At 39.5% G+C, this 20,123-nt stretch overlaps 1 protein-coding gene across 1 annotated transcript in view; it reads left to right on the plus strand.

Annotated features, from left to right (window-relative positions):
• The window catches only part of brinp1 (bone morphogenetic protein/retinoic acid inducible neural-specific 1), a 103,855-nt gene that overhangs the window by 60,675 nt on the left and 23,057 nt on the right, over window positions 1–20,123 (plus strand). The window contains exon 5 of the mRNA XM_069171481.1: window positions 15,534–15,639. Within this exon, the coding sequence (XP_069027582.1) occupies window positions 15,534–15,639 (106 nt within the window). The remainder of the gene's footprint in view (window positions 1–15,533; window positions 15,640–20,123) is intronic.

Consider the following 20,123-nt stretch of genomic DNA (forward strand, 5'->3'; position numbering starts at 1 on the left):
CAGTCAGGCATTAAGACGAGCTGCTGCCGAACGGTCAGCACACCCCTACAAATTGTGGTCTTTTTCCCTGTTGAAAGCACAATGTTTTCTTACCTGCTTCGACGTGCTTTTGAATACAAAGGCGTAGTTGTGGAGGATGTGGAGTTGTTTTATACACCTGATGGAGCTACGACGAGCAATGCATGTAAAGTAAGAAGCAATGCAACACATCACTGAGCAACTGGTCGTCTTTTTCAAACATAAAGCGTAATGACTAATTGATTTGCATTTTTAAGTAGATTTCCTAACACTGATAATGACAAACAAAAAAAGAGACTTGGCCACATCTTTTTGCACTGAGTCCCACCAAACTATCAGTGCTACATATTATAAGTCAGTGACTATAGCTGTATAACAAATAAACAATAGAGCTCAGGGACCCGGGACGGAAGCCCCGGTCTGATATGACCTTGCTCATATGTACTTAGTTTGTAAGGCATAACATGCGTAGCAAGAAAATAGAAATACAGTTCGAGTGAACATGAGTGTGCAGCACTGCTTCTGGGATGTTTGGTTGTGTGAGGATGTCGACTCGACTAACAAGTCCACAGTTCGGCATGTGGGGCTTCCTGCACATATTATGGAGTAGGCATGTAGACTTGGACAACCCACAACAGCTATGCATGGATTACAGACTGAAATACATTATAGATATGTGAAATATATAACAGCACACATACAAAACATGTTTACAGCTGTATAGTGACAAATTCAACATACTCACTATTTACATCTTTCTAAATATTCTCTTTGGCATTTGGTATGCTGACGATAATATAAATGTGACAAACATATGTGAAATATGTCAATATTAGTGTGGAGGAAACCATTACTATGCTGTGGATAAGAGTGAAACCATGCCAACAGCATGGCAAATTACATGATGGACAATAAGACAACTGTGCAGTAAAGTAGCTGAACATGTATTTTGTTCTATTTAGAAAGGAGTAGATGGAAAAGGACACATCAAAGCACACATCACTGAGGTCTGAGTACCAGGGAAATGTTATGTTTATATGGAGGCAGAGAAAAAAGGCCTCAGTCAACAAAGCTGCAGGTAGAATAGCGATATCTGCCTCAGTCAAATTGTACCTACTTTGAACGAGTTAGCTGGTGTTCATTTCAAGCCCTGCTGATCATAATTATTTAGACTTCTCCGGTTTTCCATGGATCTATAATCACACGATTCTGAGCAGAAAATAGATCGCAGATGTGAAAATAGGCTGCACCACAGACAAATTGGACTGCCACCTAATTGTGTGGACTTTCATCCTGTAACCGTGTTTCACTTCCTGTAAATATGAAATGAAGAACACCTAAAATGTCAAACGCCAAACCTGAGTCAGCTGGATTCAGCAAATTGGTTGCTGAAGTCCTACTTGAAAACATGTGCTGTTAATTATGGTGTAGAGCAAAGGCTCAATTTGTTTGGGCACAGAGTTGCAATTTATAATTGTACATTAGTGAGGGTATGAGTGCAATTGATTGCATTTACCTGAAATAACACGGATGGAAAAAACAAACTTCTATTAATACGAGGTGAGCAACATTTTGATGTAGTGATAAACATCTGTTTCATGGTAATCTGAGGAGCAACAAAGAAAAGCGTTCACATAAATGTGAGAGTGTAGGATTAGATACGATTTAGATATCATCATCAGCATGAAAAGATTAATGGGAATATGACCATATTGCCAGTAATTTAAAGTGCTTTGAGCCAAAAATGTTTTTTTTTTACTGTAAAAGCAATATTCCTCCATGACTGGAAGTTCGATTTTTCATTTGATTAAATTCCTACAGCCATTTAAAGGCAACCAACATATGTATCCATCTTTTTCTAATTTCAGTTATACTTAATTTGATTGTATTTCCAGCACAACGCTGTCACAATCTGTTGTATCAGCCGTTGCTGCCAAGTAGTTTATGCATACACCATGCACACAGGAGGCATATTGGAAACACACAATACACCTCCATGAAAACTAGTTTAAATTTTTCTGTCCTCTCTACATAAAAAATGCCCTGATTATCCTCCAAGATGTCTTCAACTCTCCAAGGCTGCGGTGCCTTTCATTCCATTGATGAAGTGCTTTTGGTTTATGAAATTTTAACAAAACAAAAACATCAGAAAGAGAAGAATGAATTGGACAGCTTTTAAATGCATTGAGGTTTGAGCAAATGTTTTGCGGTGGGCAATCAAAGTGGACTTTGAAATAATTTTGCTATTTGCTATTTTGCTATTCACTGAAACTGAAACCTTTGGCAGAATGATGTATTTGATTTCTTTAGATGAATTTTTGGGGCTTTTATCGCTAGTAATGACTGGAAACAGTGTTGAAATTCTCCATAACTCCAAAAATTCCCACAGCTCTTGCCATACACCTGCTCGCACACCTGCATAAAAGAAATCCAGGGCAAATCTCCCGTACACCCACCTTTCCCCCATCCCCTGTCTTCATTCAAGGAGCACCTTCCCAGCTTTTTGTTGTTGTGAGTGACAAGTGGATTAAGGGGCTTTGGCAGATGAGACTCCAGGTAGCAGGAAGTCAAGCATGACAAAATTAAGCAGACCTGACAGTGGCTGCTGAGTCAGTTTCCCAGGAAGGGAAGGTGGGAGGTGTTGAGAGGAGAGAGCATCCATCCAGCACACACACACACACACACACACACACACACACACACACACACACACACACACACACACACACACACACACACACACACACACACACACACACACGTCACTGCAAAGTTGAGTGGACTGCGTGTCTGCTGATCAAAGCTGATGGACCTGTAGCATATGTCAAGAGGGGAGGCTTTGTCTCGGCTTGGAGAAGAGTCAGGAACGGGCTGCTGATTGGGTGATTCAGTGAGTTAGTTAATGGTATGCAGGACTCTTTTACCTATCAGCTACTGAATCCCATAAGTGTTGGTAATGACTTGTTTGAAACACATAATGGAAGTCTCTTGCTCCTCTAACAGGATAAAATAGCAGCTTAATAGGTTTGCTCTGTCAAGTGAAACAAACATGGCTGTGTACACAAAGGGCATTAAGTAAGTTGTGTACAGTGGGAATGGCTGCACACTTATGGTGTCTTTGCTTTGGTGGTGCACTAGATGAGCAACATATGAGGGATGAACTAAGATTCCCCTCTTGTACTGGCATACGTGTTGATACCTATCATCATGTCTGACTTGATGTTCAGTTCATCATGCTTTCTGAGTGTAATGACGCACAGTGTTGGGCTTAATTACCAACTAGCAGTAAACTAAACTATCCCCCGGGGCCTCTGAAAGCTCCAGGTTCAGTTTAAGTAATTGCTCTGAAGTCATTTGTATAACAAAATCAATGTTAGGTACCTTTATATGACTTGTAGATTATAACATTATCTTAAAGAACCCCCCTCTGCGCTGTACTACAAGCACAATGTGTGACATCAAAGCAATTTTGTAGTTTTTCGTGGTCGAGTACGTAACTTAAACAAGTGGGATGTGAAAGTTTAAAGCCTTCGCTGCACATTCAGTGAAATTGGACTCTGCAGTTAAGTGCAAGATATCTTGTTTCCAGCGTTTAAACTTTTAAAATGAAAAAGGGATTTGCATATTTACAGATTTTCATTTTTTTTTTTATTCCAATGAAGGAGATAAATCAGATGTTGTTTTCAATATTTTTTATGATGTGTGGGAGTAATGGGTCGTGTCATCAGCTGATATGGTCTTACATGATGCATATTGCAAGATACATTTGTGTTTAATTACCACAAACTAATTGAAAAAAAAGAGAACTAAGACATTAGCATAGACAGTTATATCAGATATGGTCTAAATGCTCAGTATGGGCACAATTTCATGGTGCTAACTCACATTTTTATGGTCAAAATGTTTTTGCTGGCACAAAAGTAATGTGGAAAAGGAGGAGGTGCTGGTGGTGAAAGAATGATTAGCACTTCGTTCAGGAATGTATTATCAGAGGATAGAGTTTGGGCAGCTTTTAGTAAATGGCCTATCAACATTTAACTCACATTTCCTTTGGAAGCAGCAGACAGTTTTATTTCCAAAGAATGCTGTTTCCCATTATAATTTGCCATTTTGATGTTCACAAAAAAATATACATAGGTTGTGTAGGATGTTTTCAGAGTACACAGAGGCTTACATCACGGAGCCTCATCAAGTCCTTTGAATTAGTGGCACGATATTGACACACATACTGAGAATTACATTAAATCTTGGGGAAATTAATGTTCAAACAGCTAAACATAGCAGTAAATAATGTGCAACAAGTTTAGTGGAAATATAACATACATACAACATTTAATTTGTTTTTGTTCATACTAATAATATTTACTAATAATCTTTTACCATGTGCACGATCGTGATCTGTTTTATAAGCAAAAAAAAAAAAAATCCTCAAAGACTGAATGGCATTCTCGTGTATCTCGGCTATAAATAAAGGCAGCATAAATTGCAGTTCTCCAGTCACGTCGGCAGCAGACAGACAGTGATCAGAATGTGCGCAGGAAGCAAAGTCCATCAGAAGGAATGGATCTATAAACACAGAGAACAAGGACTTTGCTCCACCAATATTGATTCAGTATGGCTGGGAGACCTGCTTGAGAGTGCAAACTTACAATCAAGATGAAAAACACACGTCAACAGAGCAGAAATGTTTTAGACATTTCCTGTCTGCAAATACGCAGGTTGAACGTCGAGTCCACTGAAATATTTTGTGAAGCAATCGAAACTTTGACCTCTGAGGGTCTCATTATATCATTCATTTATTCACCCTGAGCTCATTCACCGGTTGTCTAACAGTTTAGTTTATTTGTAGCAGTATGCGTGCAGTTTAACACACACCAAAAATAAAAATAAAAAAGTATATTTTTGAACTATTCATTTATGAATAATAATTATTAATAATTAACACCTGAAAGCATCTTTTTGTTACAATTAGTAATTTTTTGTTATTGTTATTAATATGATTAAAATCTGCTTTTTTTTTTTTCTTGATCCCCTAAAGATCAAAGAGAGATGAGAGGTTTTTTTTACAAACCGCATGGCCAGAAATTAATAAGCAAATTGCCAGTGCTGCAATGAATAAAATTGCTGAATATCAGATTTTTTTTCCCACACTAAATATGTTGAAATATGTATTTTCTCTTCCATCAATTTTCAGCAATTATAATTATCAGCCAGACACATTTTTTTTTAAATAAATTTAATACAAACTTTAATAGTTTAATGAATACAACTTTAATAAAAACTTTTAAAATTTATAAAACTCAACAATTCAACAATTGCCACATAGGAGATGGCTAGAAGAGGTGGGCGGTCGTCTGCTTCAACCTGTCGGGGTGAAGGGAGAGCACGGAGAAAAGAAAACAGCACACAATAAATACAAACACCACAAAACACTCGGCCTATTCAATCTACGCTGGCCAGGTACTGCTAATATATCTATTTGCCCACACATGCAAGTGTTCGCCCTTTCATGTGCTAATATATCTATGAACATTATGCTGTAAGCTTAAGAGTTATTTATAGCCATTAATTGAGTCAATATTCAGTGCATTCTGTGTTCTTTTTATGCGGCCATCTTGCTTTGACTTAAACTGCCCTGCAAATACATATTGGGTATAGTTTAGTGAGGGTTGAAACTAATTACAGTGAATTAGAATAATAGACAATCAAAATTAATATTACATGTTATATGCATATCAATAAAACATTAATCTGCAAGGGAATGTTAAAAAATGTATGCGGTTTGTGGCACATGCTTGGAGAGAAGAAGAGAGTAATGCCAAGTGATGGTTCAGGGTCATTTTTAGCTTGCCTCTAATTATAAGTTTTGTGAAAAAACGGAAAGTTTTATGCTCAGTCTTGAAAATAGAGAGCGTGTCCGCCTCCAAAACCCAAATGGGACCGGGGCCTAAAAGCTCAAGGCTCTGTCTCCCATTCTACTTTTGGAAACTCTCGGAACTGTAACCAAGCTTGCGCTCTGGGAATGAAGTGTTCTGTCAGGATAACAGAGCACTGAGAGATCTTTAACGTGAGATGGGGATGGTTAATAAGGGCTTTGTACGTTAGAGGAAAAAAATTTAAATTCAACGCTCGATTTAACATGAAGCCAATGTAGGAACGCTAGAACAGGGGAAATATGCTCTCTTATGCCAGCTCCAGTCGGCATTCCTGCAGCAGCATTGTGGATGAGCTGGAGGATTTTCGGAGAGCCACAGGGACATCCTGACAACAAGGAATTAGAGTAGTCTAGTTTGGAGGTGATGAAGGCATGGATTCATTTTTCGGCATCACGCTGAGAGATGTTCCTAATTTTGTTGATAAGGCACGAATGAAATACTGCAGTCCTAGATGATAGCTTTATGTGTAAGTTGAAGGATATAGCCTGTTAAAAAATTTACAAAAAAACTCCAAAATTCCTCACGGTTTGGCTGGAGGGTTAAATAGTTTCCAATGTGTTTAGGGCCAGATTTAACAACTAAAAGTACTAAAGTAAAAATGACTGGTCATCCAGGCCTTTACGTCTTTTAGACATGTATGAAGTTTAACTACCTGTAATGTGTAAAACTACGCAATGTCTGACAACAACCTGTATAATACTCTTTAATAATTAGCATTCGTGTCTCAACATTCTAATAATTAAAGATTTTCCAGCATTTGTTGAGGGACACAACAATTCCTTTTTCCTTGTGGTCCTCATCACAATCAATCAGTGTGTCTAGATGGATGGTAAAACGATCCTCTGCTCAAGAAACTAACTATCAAAATGATTCTAAAAGCCGAAAATGCTTCTGTGGAGTGTCCTCCACTTTGCAATATGAAGAACATTATGAAGATGAAGATCATGTTCCCAGCAATTTGGAGTCTGACAGTTAATTTGACGAAGAGGCTGAGATCGACCCTCGGCCAGCTCTAGAACAGCTCCATCGACAGCCAGCCTCAAGACCAGGAGGAGAATAATGGATGTCCACTGTGAGAGGGGATTTAAAAGAAGGATACTGGTGCTCCATCTGCCCAACCCTTCGCGTCACTCCAGTGTCGCAGTAACTGAAGTAAATCTGTGTTTTTCTCTGGTTGCATCATTGTAAGTTGCAGACAGAAATACAGTTGTCATTTCAGAAAATAATATGTAAATATTAAATGTATATCCTTCATATTTCATCTTGTCAAGAAAATAAGTGTAAATAAATAAATTAAATAAAAACTTGTTTTCTTTATATTTGTTTTTGATAAAGATGCTTTATTGTACTGCGCCTTTGATTGTAATTGAAAATCCCAATAATGGTTATGGTTAACCAGACCTGTGAACATTGGGTGAGTAACATAAACATGCACCGACAAGCACCAAGAAAAAACAATACAAACTGAACTGAGTCACCTTCTGTGCTGCGTGTTGTGGAAGATTATTTTTGTCTACAACAACATACAAGAGAAGAAACTTCAACTCATATTTTAGAAAAAAACCTTGTTGTTTCATAGTAGATTGTATTTGACTCTGAAGAAAGAGGAGGCTCTAATCCGGAGATAACTGCCCCCCTCTCTTCAACAAAATGTCCCCAGTGCTTTTCTGCAAACTTTTATTTGACTATTTGCCAAATATTGGAGAACTCATTCACAAAAGTGTTCTTTGAGAAAATTTAGCAGCAAGTTTGATTGCTTATATAAGATGTTCACAAACACCATGGCAAATCTGAAACTCAAAATCTGATCCAGCAGCCTGCACACTCTCACAGTTTGCCTTTGTGTACATTGGTCACTGAATTGTATGGATGTAGAAATTCATTTTAAAAGAAACAAGTTAAGTGGAGAAATAGCGTGTCATCAAACTGAATATATTTTACAACTAAATCAACTCCTTCCACACCACAAACCCTGTTGGATTTGAACAAAAAAACTATTATATATGTGTATCTGCAGCATTTCAACACAAATTTTATGCTGTGTATAATTTTTGTGAGCGTTACTTCATTAACTGTCATTATCAGACTACTAATGAGGCGGCAGAACAGTATGTGAACATCAGGCCAGCCAGCAGGGTTTATGACAATCAGTCTTCGATGACATCAGACATCTGTGCAGGCACGAATGCAAAGCTTCCTCATTATAAACGCAGTTGCTTTTTTTTTTTTTTTTTTTTCCATCAATGAGAAATACAAACAATTGTTTGATTGTTATTGGACTCCTACAGGTTGCACATGCTGTGAAAGCTGCAATGGTTGGAATACTGAAAACACATTATAGAAGTTGCATCTAAAATGATTCCCTAAGGAGCGCTGATTTTATTGTTAAATAAAATTCACTCGTATTCAAAATCAGTAATTGCCAGAAAATGTCAGATATGAGAGATATGCTTTGAACAGCAAGGGTTTGCTTTCTCTCCGTGTACACTACATCCAGCTGCTTACCACTTAATGATGACTGACTATGTGCAAAGTGACTGAATTCACCAAATCTTTCTTCCTTGATAGCCCTTTCTGTCTCCCTTTCTGTCTCCCTGAGACTTTGCACTGCTTAAGAGATCTTACCTACATGCAAATGCTAATCAAACCCAAGACATATCCCAGCTGTGCTGCCAGCACTGTCAGCAGAATCTCAGCTCAGGTACACAAACCACAGCTGTGTGATGAATACAACCCCCCCCCCCCCCAAAAAAAAAAAGAGTGAAGAACAACAAAAACAATGTCGCAAAAATCTCACACCAAAAAAAATGAATCCTGGAATGAAACTGATAAAGTCAAATTAAAATAAAAACGTCTGTTTACTATTCCCTGGGGGGAAATTCACAAACATGAAAAGATATAGCAGGATGCATGAATGCACTCAGACAAACAAAGAAACAAGCAAACGAGCTCAAGATCAGTTCTAAAGGAGCCGGCCTGGGGTTACGATGTAATACGATTATACAGTATTGGGGGGACAGGATGGGACAGGTGGGGTGGGGTAGGATGGGGTGGGAGGACATCATACATCATTTACATTATTTATGTCCGTAAATGTGACACAACTCTGTTACTAAACAAACAAGGAATCACAGAGGCCATTCAGCATAGAGGTAGTATCCATTTTTACTGATTCAGAAATCATATTTTAGCGGCAAAAGTCTGTTTTCATCATCACCTTCACTGAGCAGAGCTCACACACACACACACACACACACACACACACACACACACACACACACACACATACATAAACACACACATACATAAACACACATGTGCATGCACTCACTGAAACACAACTTATTTATTTAAATAAAGAGAAAGGTCTCTTCCCACTGTGAACAATATCACACCTTGCTGATAGAAATAAATGGCATATGGTTGTTTGTCTTTGTATGGCTGGATTTCATCGCTGCAAGCAAGGACTCCAGTGGGGAGGAGGGGGTCTTTTAAGAATGAAAATAAGACACCCAATGGAGTGTTTTAATGGATAGAAAAATTTCAATTTTACGAGTGAGTGTCTGTCTGCGGAAATGTGTGATTATGCTGGAGGAAGTACGATGAGGAATTGGCTGCATGTGTGCTCGCATGCTGACCGTATATACGAGTGTGCACGTGACTGAACGTCTGGCTGTGGCGTGTATGCTCTATATTCATTCATGCATGAGGTGTGCAAATGTGTATTCCTACAGGGGCGTGCGCTTCCTGCATCCCTCACAAGGTCACCTATCCATAGTTACTCAGGACAGATTTACACCAGTAATCAATATGCGTATGTGCTGATGATGCTGCTGGGTGGTGAGGTGGTGAGCCAGCCGCAGCCATACGATCCCAATTTCTCATTTCACAATCCAGTCATGTGAGCCTCGTGTGAGGTAAGAGAAATTTAACGTGTATACAATATGACCCAGATTTCTGTCGACTGCGGTAGCCAAGTTTGGAGCAGTTTACATCTAATTTGCATTCGCCACAAGCAAGCATGACAGATTTTATATGCAGTGTTGCTTGAGTTACAACACTTGAGGGTACTGGGGTTATAATTAGAAATGCCCCAGAGTTGCTCTTTTTTTTTTTTTTTGTATCACTTGAAACTAATGAGTTACATTAACAATGACTTTTACACTTGATGCATTTAAGTATTTAAATATTCATACAAAGTTATAGATATTCAAGAGAAAGGCGCTGCAGCACCCAAAATATAGGTGCCTCATCCTTCCAATGTGACTTACAGGAACACTTTAGCCACACGTTATGTGATATGAACAAGGCAGAAAGAAATGTCCTCAGAGAGCTTCCACAACCAGGCTCGGAGAATTACCGAGGAGCAAGTCTCTTCATTTCTGTGTAGCCATAAATAGCAAGTCATTAAGAAAATGGCAGGTGATGGGCAGATTAGGAGGGCTCAGCAGAGGAGATGTGTAACGAAGACAGTTGAACCTTACAGTACTGTTCCCTGTCCCACTCACCCATCTTACAGCCTTCATCCCTTGTTTTTCCTTTATCTTCAAACCACCTTTTAATTCTGCTCACTGTTTCAAGTTGAAATGCAACTCAGACACAAAGTACAATGGGAGGTTTGGTTTCAGAGAATACACGCCTCTCAGTGTGTAGTTTGAAAAGGAGAAGTGAGAGCACACTGCTCCCATGACTAGTTAAGGAATTATAGAACTAATGAGAGCTGCGTACGCTGTGATAATTTTAATGAACTTGGTGGGAAGTACTTTTATTGCACACTGAAACAGTCAATATATACATTCAAGGCTGGTATCTAATGCATAGGATTCCTCTCTAATGTAAAGCTGATTGACTCAAACGATGGAGAGCGTTTTGATTTTGTTCCATGCGTTACAAAGTTATGGAAATGTAAGAAGTGGTATATGCTTATTTTCTATTGACACATGTGGATACATAAAGAAATGAGAAGAACTCACATAACACAATAATAATTCCATGTAAATAATAAAACATTTACTGATTTGGACAGAAATAGAAATATCTTAAACTTAATAACCTTTTCTTTGATCCCAATCACTCTCATCAGTCACGAGGAAGTTATTTAACTTTTGTCCCTGATAATTCACGGTGCTCCAGGATAATGTAAGCATTTTTGGCTCTCAGTAGGAATATTTGCATTGCTCAGTGTTCAGTCGTGAGCTGACCTTCGCCTCCCACATTAACTGCTGCATGTTCCTCTTTGTATTTAAGAAATTATGAATCCAAATTAATTTTTGAAGGGGCTTTTTTTAAAGGCAGGTCCATCAGAAAGGTCAGCTTTAGAAGTGAAGTAAATAGGCCTCTGTGCTAAGCGCACATAGAAATCCTGGCATGAGATTTAATGTTCGTTGCTCTTGAGAGGAGGTCAGCTCGGCCACTTCCAATCAAATAAAGTGAGACTCTTTCTGAACTACTTTTATGATATGTATAATTTACAAGTGCTTTGCATGAGCTGTAAACATATAATCAAAAATTGTCAAATATACTCGAGGTCATAATGTTTGGCTGGCGTACGTAGCCACTGATCATGCATGTAACTGGCAGAGACAGTCTCATAGGATTTATTTTAATATGAAGAGAAAGAAGCAATATAATTGATTCTCAACACACAAGCACACACACTGCGAACACACACATCCAGTACCCACACATACTCCTACACACACCTGATGTACTGCAGCTGCATTGTATGTGTGTCACCGGGATTAACTTTTGCAGTTTGAAAAACAAAGAAGTGTTTCACGGACAGGAGAAACTTAGTTTTCCAACATTTGGGGCTTTGGGAATAGTGCATGTACATTTGTTTGTTGCCAACAGAAAGTACAGAGACAGAGGAAACTTAGGATCTCATGTGCATCATCTCTTATTTACTTGGTTAGATGCTTTTCTTGATGACAGATGACAATTAACGAGCATGTTCCAGAACCGTGGTTTCTGACTGTGCGCTGTGATACAGTCTGGGCCCAGTGGGACTCCACTGTTGTGTTCTGCTTAATAATCCAAATCCTCTAAGTCCCCCTCGGCCCACTTCAGTCCTTTGATTGCTCCTTGTATTTTTATTACGTTATACTCCATTTTCATAATCTGGTGCACAGCACTCTTCTGGTGTGTGCTGGAGAGAAAGAAAAGAGAGAGCATAACAAGTTCCACGCACAGCTCTCCTAAGGTCATTCAGATTACAAGGGTCAGTCTCTAATCCATAAAGCTGGGTATGTCTGCTCTTAATTTGAAATAATAATTCTTGGAGAAAAATAACTGCAAGGGTAAACTGGCGATGGCAAGCTGTGTTTCATGCTTTTCGCATATGATTTGTGTGTATTTTCTCATCTAAATGTGCTCATGCGTCCCCCTCTTCTGCCGCCTGGGAAGATGTCCGGAGGTGACAGAGGACAGATATTCACCTTGCTCAGTCACCATGGATCATGCAGCTCAACCTTTTTGGTAATTCATTCGGCGATAAGCACAACAAAAGGGAGGCAAAAGAGCACTGTCAGCAGCCATCAAGATGGTGGAGTGTGATTGGCAAGTCGACTTCTGTGATCAATCTGCACTGGCACTTCCTGCAAGTGCATGAAGTGCATTTCAAAGACCTTTATTAGACTGGAAGGAAATAAAGGAAATCTCCTTGGAAATTGTTGACCAGGTACATGTCAACCGCAATGAGGTCATCATTAACTTCTAGTTTAACAGCCAAGAAACAGTTCCCAGATTTACTGAAGTGGGAAGTGAACTATGCAAGTAACTAGTATTCAATATCAAGTATTATCGTCAACAAAAGCTAAACTTTACTTTACTTTTTGAAGCTTTCACATTGAAACAAATGTTATTGTCCAAAAACACCTAGAAATTAAAATAAATTGCAAATAGTGTCACTGATCTAATCTGTGTAGAGTGTACGTGTAGGATTGTAATTGTCCTTCCCAGAAGTGTTTTATATCACAAAAAACTTAACGCTACTGCTAATTTGTAGTTTGTGTGTCGATATTACAGCAAGATTAACATGATAAATTTATATAGTTTATTACACATTAGTACTATGAACTATTTCTATAAGAGCTAAAATGGAGGATACGTTCCTACAGCCAAGACATTTAATTATTTGTGATCTGGGCTGCATCCATGCTGCTTGTCCAGGGAGTTTTTTCATGCCATCTTGGTTGTTGTTTACAATCACACCCCTACTCCCCTGCCAACCCACCAACTGCGTGTGATGTCATCTTTTTTGAGTGAATTTGTATATTTACAACTTCCATCCAACCTGAACAACTGTTGCGAAACAATATCCCCGATATTAGATTTTCTAATTCTGATTCTGAATAATGTTTTCTCTCCGTGTTTAAGGTCTTTTGAGGCATTTGAGGTTGTGTAATTGTATGTGCAGCGGTAACATACTGATTCTTCCAATGCATCAAGTTGAGATCAGGGGTTATTTATATTCAAACATTCCTTGACAGTAAAAGTGATAAAGAAACACATGCAGCTATTACAGCTCAGCAATGTGCCCTAAGATAATACCAATTAATGTTGCAATATCAAGAGCCCATTGATTAAATACTAAGATTATAAAGTTCTCCTAGAGAGTCTGTCTCTGTCTGTCTTTTGATTTTGCACCATCCCACCCCCTCTGACCCCCCCCCCCCCACACACACACACACATACACCCCACCCCCAACAGCCTGATGCCAAGGGTAAGATATACATCTGTCTAATTTCTTGCTTGTCAGCCCACCATCTGGTACAGTATCAACATTAAAGACAGGAAAAATTGTATCACATTGTCAATCACCCCCCCCCCCACACACACACACACACACACTGGTGTGCAGTGGAAGCATACTGAGGCCATATGTGGTCGACATCATACACACAAATTAGTATTCTTTTGTTTTTGTTTGTTTAATCCCACGTAATGGTGAAAAAAATGAAGTTCTAGATCGAGACTACGCATAGAATTCAATGCACTCTTTACTTCCAAGACTATTACCCTTTGTATCCCCCTCCCCCGTAACCCCCCCACCCCTCACCCCAACCACCACCCCATTTGTAGGATTTTATCTTCTCATCTAAAGTGGCTTTAATGACTACTTGCATGTGAAAGGGTTCGCTCAAAGACACAGAAAATAATTGGTTGTCTCTACAGTTCCCTTCATCTGTTCACAGATCGTGTGTCTTTCAGCTCGTCGTTTTGGTTTTCTGTCCGGCAGGCGTACTGTTTGGTCCACTCTGGTCTCATCCATGTCATTTTCCGCCTCAGCAGGCAGCTATTTTCTGTGAAAAGGCTACGATAAAACCACCATGCTGCCTGTCTATCACCAAACACGGTGTTCGCCCAACACATTTCCATTGGGCGACTATTTCAAGTCACTATTCCATTTTAGAAGGTTTCATTTCGTCAGTGACGTGTTCGCAGCTCGTTTCCGCTGCCCCCACGTGGCCAAAACATTTCATTTTTCCAATCTACTCCGAGTTTGACTGTCAGCGCTCCATCGCCTATGTCAGATAAATGTCGGTCATTATTTTCATATTTGACAACTGCCTTTAATGTTCTGTTACATTCACTTTATGGGCTTCTTCAGTTCCATAAACACACTTGAAGGTTTTGGTGAGATTCCTGTTTTCTCCCTTCTAATCTCTGTTGCTCAGCACTCTTTCATTTGGCTGCTTGGAACACTTTAAAAGTACCATTAGGAACTACTGGGAGAAGTTAATGAGCAAAGGCAAAGACATTTCTCTCCTTCCTTTCTTCTCAAGTGCAACCTCTCTCAAGGTCTCAGATGTGGAGGCTCTATATTTTAAAGCAGCCTCTTCACATCTGAATAGCGTCATTATTTCTTTTGACAGTGGTTCGGGGTGGGCAAGCAGAACCACTGCAGAAATCTCAGCGCTGTTGTCTGGAACAAAACAAGCACAGTTCAAAAATAAAATCAAAAATGGCCACCAATATTTGCTCTTCAAAATAACCTTTTTAGAGTGATTCCAAAAATAAATCGCATGTTTTTAACAAGTTGAGCCAGTCACCAACTGCTATGTTAAAAAAAAGAAGCCTAAAGGTGTTTAAAACTGCAGTTAAGACTTCTTTTGAGAATTTTGTCAATTAGCACATGGCTGGTGTAAAAAAGATGATTGAATATGCTTGTTATGTAAGAACCTGTCTCAATATATTCTTTAACTGCACATTTAATTTGCCGTTCTCTGATGGCTCCACGGTGTAAATATAAGTGTGAATGCAGCGCAATTAGCACAAGTCATTCAAAAAAGAAAACTGTCTAATACCGGTAACCTATAACTGGCAGCAGTTATATTAAAGAGCTGACACTGTTAATTGCTGGTTGGTCTTATGATCCTGCGTTTATATTTAAAGCATCATGAGCAAAATACATCAGTAAAGAGAAATACTGCATACCCTGATGACTGAGAGGCAGATGTGCAAGTGTTCCCTCCTACATGCACATATTGTACATCGCAGGCGTTTGCACCCACACACACACAAAGTTACACTCCTTCTGAAATGTGACTTTCATTTGAGTCCTAATTCTCTTGCAGGTGACAGAGACACGGACGGGACCACTGGGATGCAGTAGCTATGACAATCTGGACTCGGTTAGCTCGATCCTCCTGCAGAGCCCCGAGAGCAAGCTTCACCTGCAAGGTAAACAAATGGAGTGCTTCCCCAGGATGTTGGACATCACAGGGCGGCGGGGTCAAACTCCATTTTGGCTTGTTGAAATTAGAGGAGATCCGTAGGCATACGTGAAATACTCCAAGGTGGATGTGGGGAAATGTTTTGTGGTTCCTGGAGAAGTGAATGTCAGTGCATTTTTTAATTGGCGCTGGGATTGGGATAGATTGGCTCCCCAATCCCCTCCTGGGAGTGCAATACGATTTTCATGTCTGCTTGTGTTGTAATGTGATTGTGTTCTTAAGTCTCTCTTAAAGCTTTGATCAAAGACGAGCCTTAATTCAAAACAGTTGCTTGAACTGTGCAAACTAATCAGTCTGGAGAGCAGAAACTCGTACTATCAATGCAGGTGCAATAAGACAACGGATACAGTATAAAGGCACGCTGATTTGTAGAAGTATTCTCAATACGCAAACATCAGTCGCTTTTGTTCTGCTTCCTCAACATTAGAAAACAAATACAAATCTACCCGTATTTCACTCACAGTGGATGCAAATAGCAACTTGTACCAATTAGTGGTTCTGTTCTTTTAAGTGAAAATAGTCCTGTCTTAAACACTGACACAAGTAATAATTAGCCTAAGAGAATGAATTACGTGCAGTGACAGTCACCCCTGAGAAAAGGGATGATGAAAGCCTGCGTAAGCGTGGTCAAGTGTTTGAGAAGCGTGATTGGTTCTTTGATTTATTCGAGTTAACGCAGGTTATTAAAACCGGTTTGAGAATCAGAGAAGCTTATTTTCAATCCACACACCTCCCTCCTCTTCTCTGAAGGGATCATCACTCGTCCTCTAAAATCAGAGAACTAAGTGGTTTGTCAAAGAAACACTTTTAAGTCCTCCACTGCCACTTACTCAAAGCACTCTATAGGTTTTGGGAAAATCTTTATTGTCATGCACCAGCTGTATTAGCCTTGTGCTTTGAAGACTGTTTTGTCACCCAATTGTTAGATGACAGGCCTGGGAAAGATTCTTTCCTTTGGCTTGATAATAACCCCAATAGAAAGGAAAAGCCTTTCTGATTGCCTTCTGGCTTAGGCTTTTGTATTAAGCTAAATTATGTATGTGTGTGTTTACGTGTTTTGTGTGTGGACGGTGAGAGAGAGAGGGGGGGGGGGGTGTTAAGAGTTTGCCTGGAAATGTGTTCTTTTAAGAGCAATTATCGTCTCTGCTGTTAATTACAGAGACAGCTGATGGTGTAACTTCTTCAACAATCGTAGCACTCTTCAAAGTGATGGCCCTTCACACGGCCCATGAAGAGGCACGCCGTCGCTGGAGAGCTCTGTGCTGCTCAAATACATTTATAATGAACCAATCGTCTCATTCACCGTTTTCTTTCGGTCTTATCTTTTAGTGGGCCACATATTTCTCTCAGATCTAAAGGCCCAGTGCTTTTGTCAAGAACGTGTCCTTTTGTGGTGATAAAACTGACACAGGTTAAAGTTTTCATTCCCATCGGTCACAGGCTCTGGTTTGCATCGAGTCCCATGTTGGCAGGATTAATTTGTCTGATTTGTTTTTTCTCTCATGCAATTCAGACAGGTTTCGTAGTCCTATTTATCTGACTCTACAGGGAAATGCATGATAAAGCTGTTGCTTATTATTCTTGATCCCGAGAGTTTTCTCTTATTTAAAAAATATGCATTTGCATTAAGATACATGAGGTTGTGTCCACAAGCCTTTTTTCCCTTTGTGTCAACAAACACAAGCAGATGACAGAGAAAACACAGAGATGGTCTTTACGTCTGTATGTGTGTCAGTGCTCCATGAATCTAACAGTATATACAATTTCAATGGCATGCAGTTGAAAGATCTCAGTTATAAAATATTAATGGCTGTCAGTAGAGTGCTTGTTTATGATTATGGATAACACTCAGTTGTAAACGGGTCACATATATGTATTGAGAAGCATGTTTTATTGGGTCATGTATATCCTGATTCATAATTATCGTGTCATTTTGAATGAAAGATACACATAATGTGGTTGCTGTGGAAGTGAAATGTATTCGCATCAATCTTGGCCGGGCTAATGGTTTGTTGGGCGTTGCTCTGCGGCTACTCTATAGCTGCTGCATGGGTGTAGCTCGATGCTCTTTGCTTTTATGTAGCTGCTGATGCAAGAGATGTTGAACGAGACCGACAGACGCCAGATCAGAAGATGTGTCTTTGTGTTGCTCTATCGGGCGTCAACCGAGGAGACTCGAGAACGTCATCGTATCGATTTCCTCCGTTCTTCCCGTGTGTGTCGCGTCGGAGACGACATCGCCAGTAATTTCATGTGGCTTCGCTGTGACCATCAGCTACACCGAGGAGGAGCCATCTGCAGAGCAAAACGAGGGTTTCCAGAAAAGTGCTGGCTCGGTGCACCATAAAACGTACCCTCCCAAAACCTGCAGGACATTTACACCAGGAGGGGAAAGAAAACGGTCGGGAAGATCATCAAGGAGTCCGAACACGCCAACACAGAGCTGTCGTCTCTCTCGTTACCACACGTCACACATCCGCCACCTTACTGTCATGAACACGGCCATCAATACTCTTCCTAACTACCTCCAAGCCAATTTGCACAGTTTACTAAATGCACCTCTTATTGTTATGCACAGCACTTTGTTCTCAAACTGTCCCTGTTCTTCTTTCTATATCTCTCAATATATAGTTCTGTTGTTATATTTCATCTTTTTTCTTCTGTTTTTAAGTTTCTGTACTTCTCAACACAAATTGCTTTTATTTAAGCCTTCCGCTGCGCATTTTACGATATACAATTATGTCTGACCTCACATTTTAATTTAAAAATATTTGGGGCTTCCACTGCTGGTGGAGACTTACAATTCACTCCATAACTAGAGTATCAGTGCCTCACGGTGAGGACAACACTGCTTTTTAACAGGATGAAAAGAACTGATGTGACTGCTGCCAGTCCCCAACCACCTTCTGAAAGACACAATGATAATATATGTACGATAATGGTTTCCCTTAACTCCACACCACCACCTCGTGTGCCATACGTATTCTGCAGAAACACGACAAGTGGGCCGCTCTACACTGCACATTTAATTCCTGGAACCGAAGTTGCTTCAACTGTACTGCTTTGTCCTCACTTCAGCTAATGAAGTGCTTCAAAAAGAACTCGTTGATTATTATTATTATTATTATTTGGCAACAAAGCACATAAAAAGCACACAGAAAGCGTAACGCTTCATCCCAGCAGCATGTGTGGAAATGTTTTTCTTTTATCTATAATCTACTTAGGAAAATTGGATATGTATAAAAGTGCAAGTTAATGGTTGAGCCACATGGAACAACCTGTGTGGTTCCAAAAGCAGCTTGACAGATTTACTGTATCCTGGGTCTGGTCCTTACAGTCAGAGCCCAGAAAATAACAGCTTTGACAGCATTGTCCTCTTTTAACAATACACCATAAATGGTCTTCACAGAACATCCCTTGAGGAGGATGACATTGGCTGGGCTCACTACTACTCTAATAAGCCCTAGCAGCTCTCAGCACATCTAATGAACATCCACCATGTGTCTCATTTACAAATGCCTATTGACCTTTTACCAGACAATTAGCTAGAATGCTAACTTTTGGCATTTAAACAAAGGGGAAGAGTCACATCTGGCCAATGTGGACGATCACAGATTACTGACAGCCCTATAAGCAACATTTAGGTTTTTAAAAAGTGCTTTTTACTTTGTTATATTCAACCAAATCAGACAAAAGTCTTCAGTCTCAAGGTTCCAATTTTTTTCGCGCTCATTTATCATGACGGGAAAAATCATACAGCAAAAATGTTTCAGCTTAATCCTGGCTGAAATGTTCACTGGCAAACGGGAACGTGTGAGATTTGTCGGCGGAGCTGCAATCTAATAGGGTACCAAACACTGGTGGGTGAGAATAACAGTGGCATCTGAATAATAGTCTGACTAAACCTGAATTTGGTTTAAATGAATTAATTAATTCTGAGCTGAAGAGAAAATAGCATACAGAAAAAAAAAAAATCGGTGTTTATTTCACTTTCATTATTCAGATTTTGTGACATTTCCGTATAGCCTCTTCTGTTTACGTGTATTTTCTCTGAGGATGAATGGGAGGGTGTGTTGGAAACAGCTGTCTGCATCAGCACTCGTGAGGGAACAAAGCGATTGAAAAGAAATGTTGAATTCTGCTTTTAGAAGGTGCAATTCAAGAAACTCATTCAGTGTTATGCATTTCTCTTTTTCTGTTTGAGTGATGCACATCAATATGTGATCTCCCACACTACTGGAGCAGTTTCTGAGCCATGTCAAGTACATTTTGTCAACTTCTTTTCTATTACTGTATTTATCTATTTCTCAGGTTTTGCTTTATAACTATTTTCTTCTCGAACCGTTTTCACCCTGTATCTTTATCTCTTGCTCAGCCCATTTTTCTTTTCTGCCTATTTACTTCTTGTTTTTTACCTGTTATTTCCTACTT

Source organism: Embiotoca jacksoni, unplaced genomic scaffold (genome assembly GCF_022577435.1).
Source record: "Embiotoca jacksoni isolate LCO1_2020_lvr unplaced genomic scaffold, fEmbJac1.0.p SCAF_10, whole genome shotgun sequence".
In the NCBI taxonomy this organism is placed as follows: domain Eukaryota; kingdom Metazoa; phylum Chordata; class Actinopteri; family Embiotocidae; genus Embiotoca; species Embiotoca jacksoni.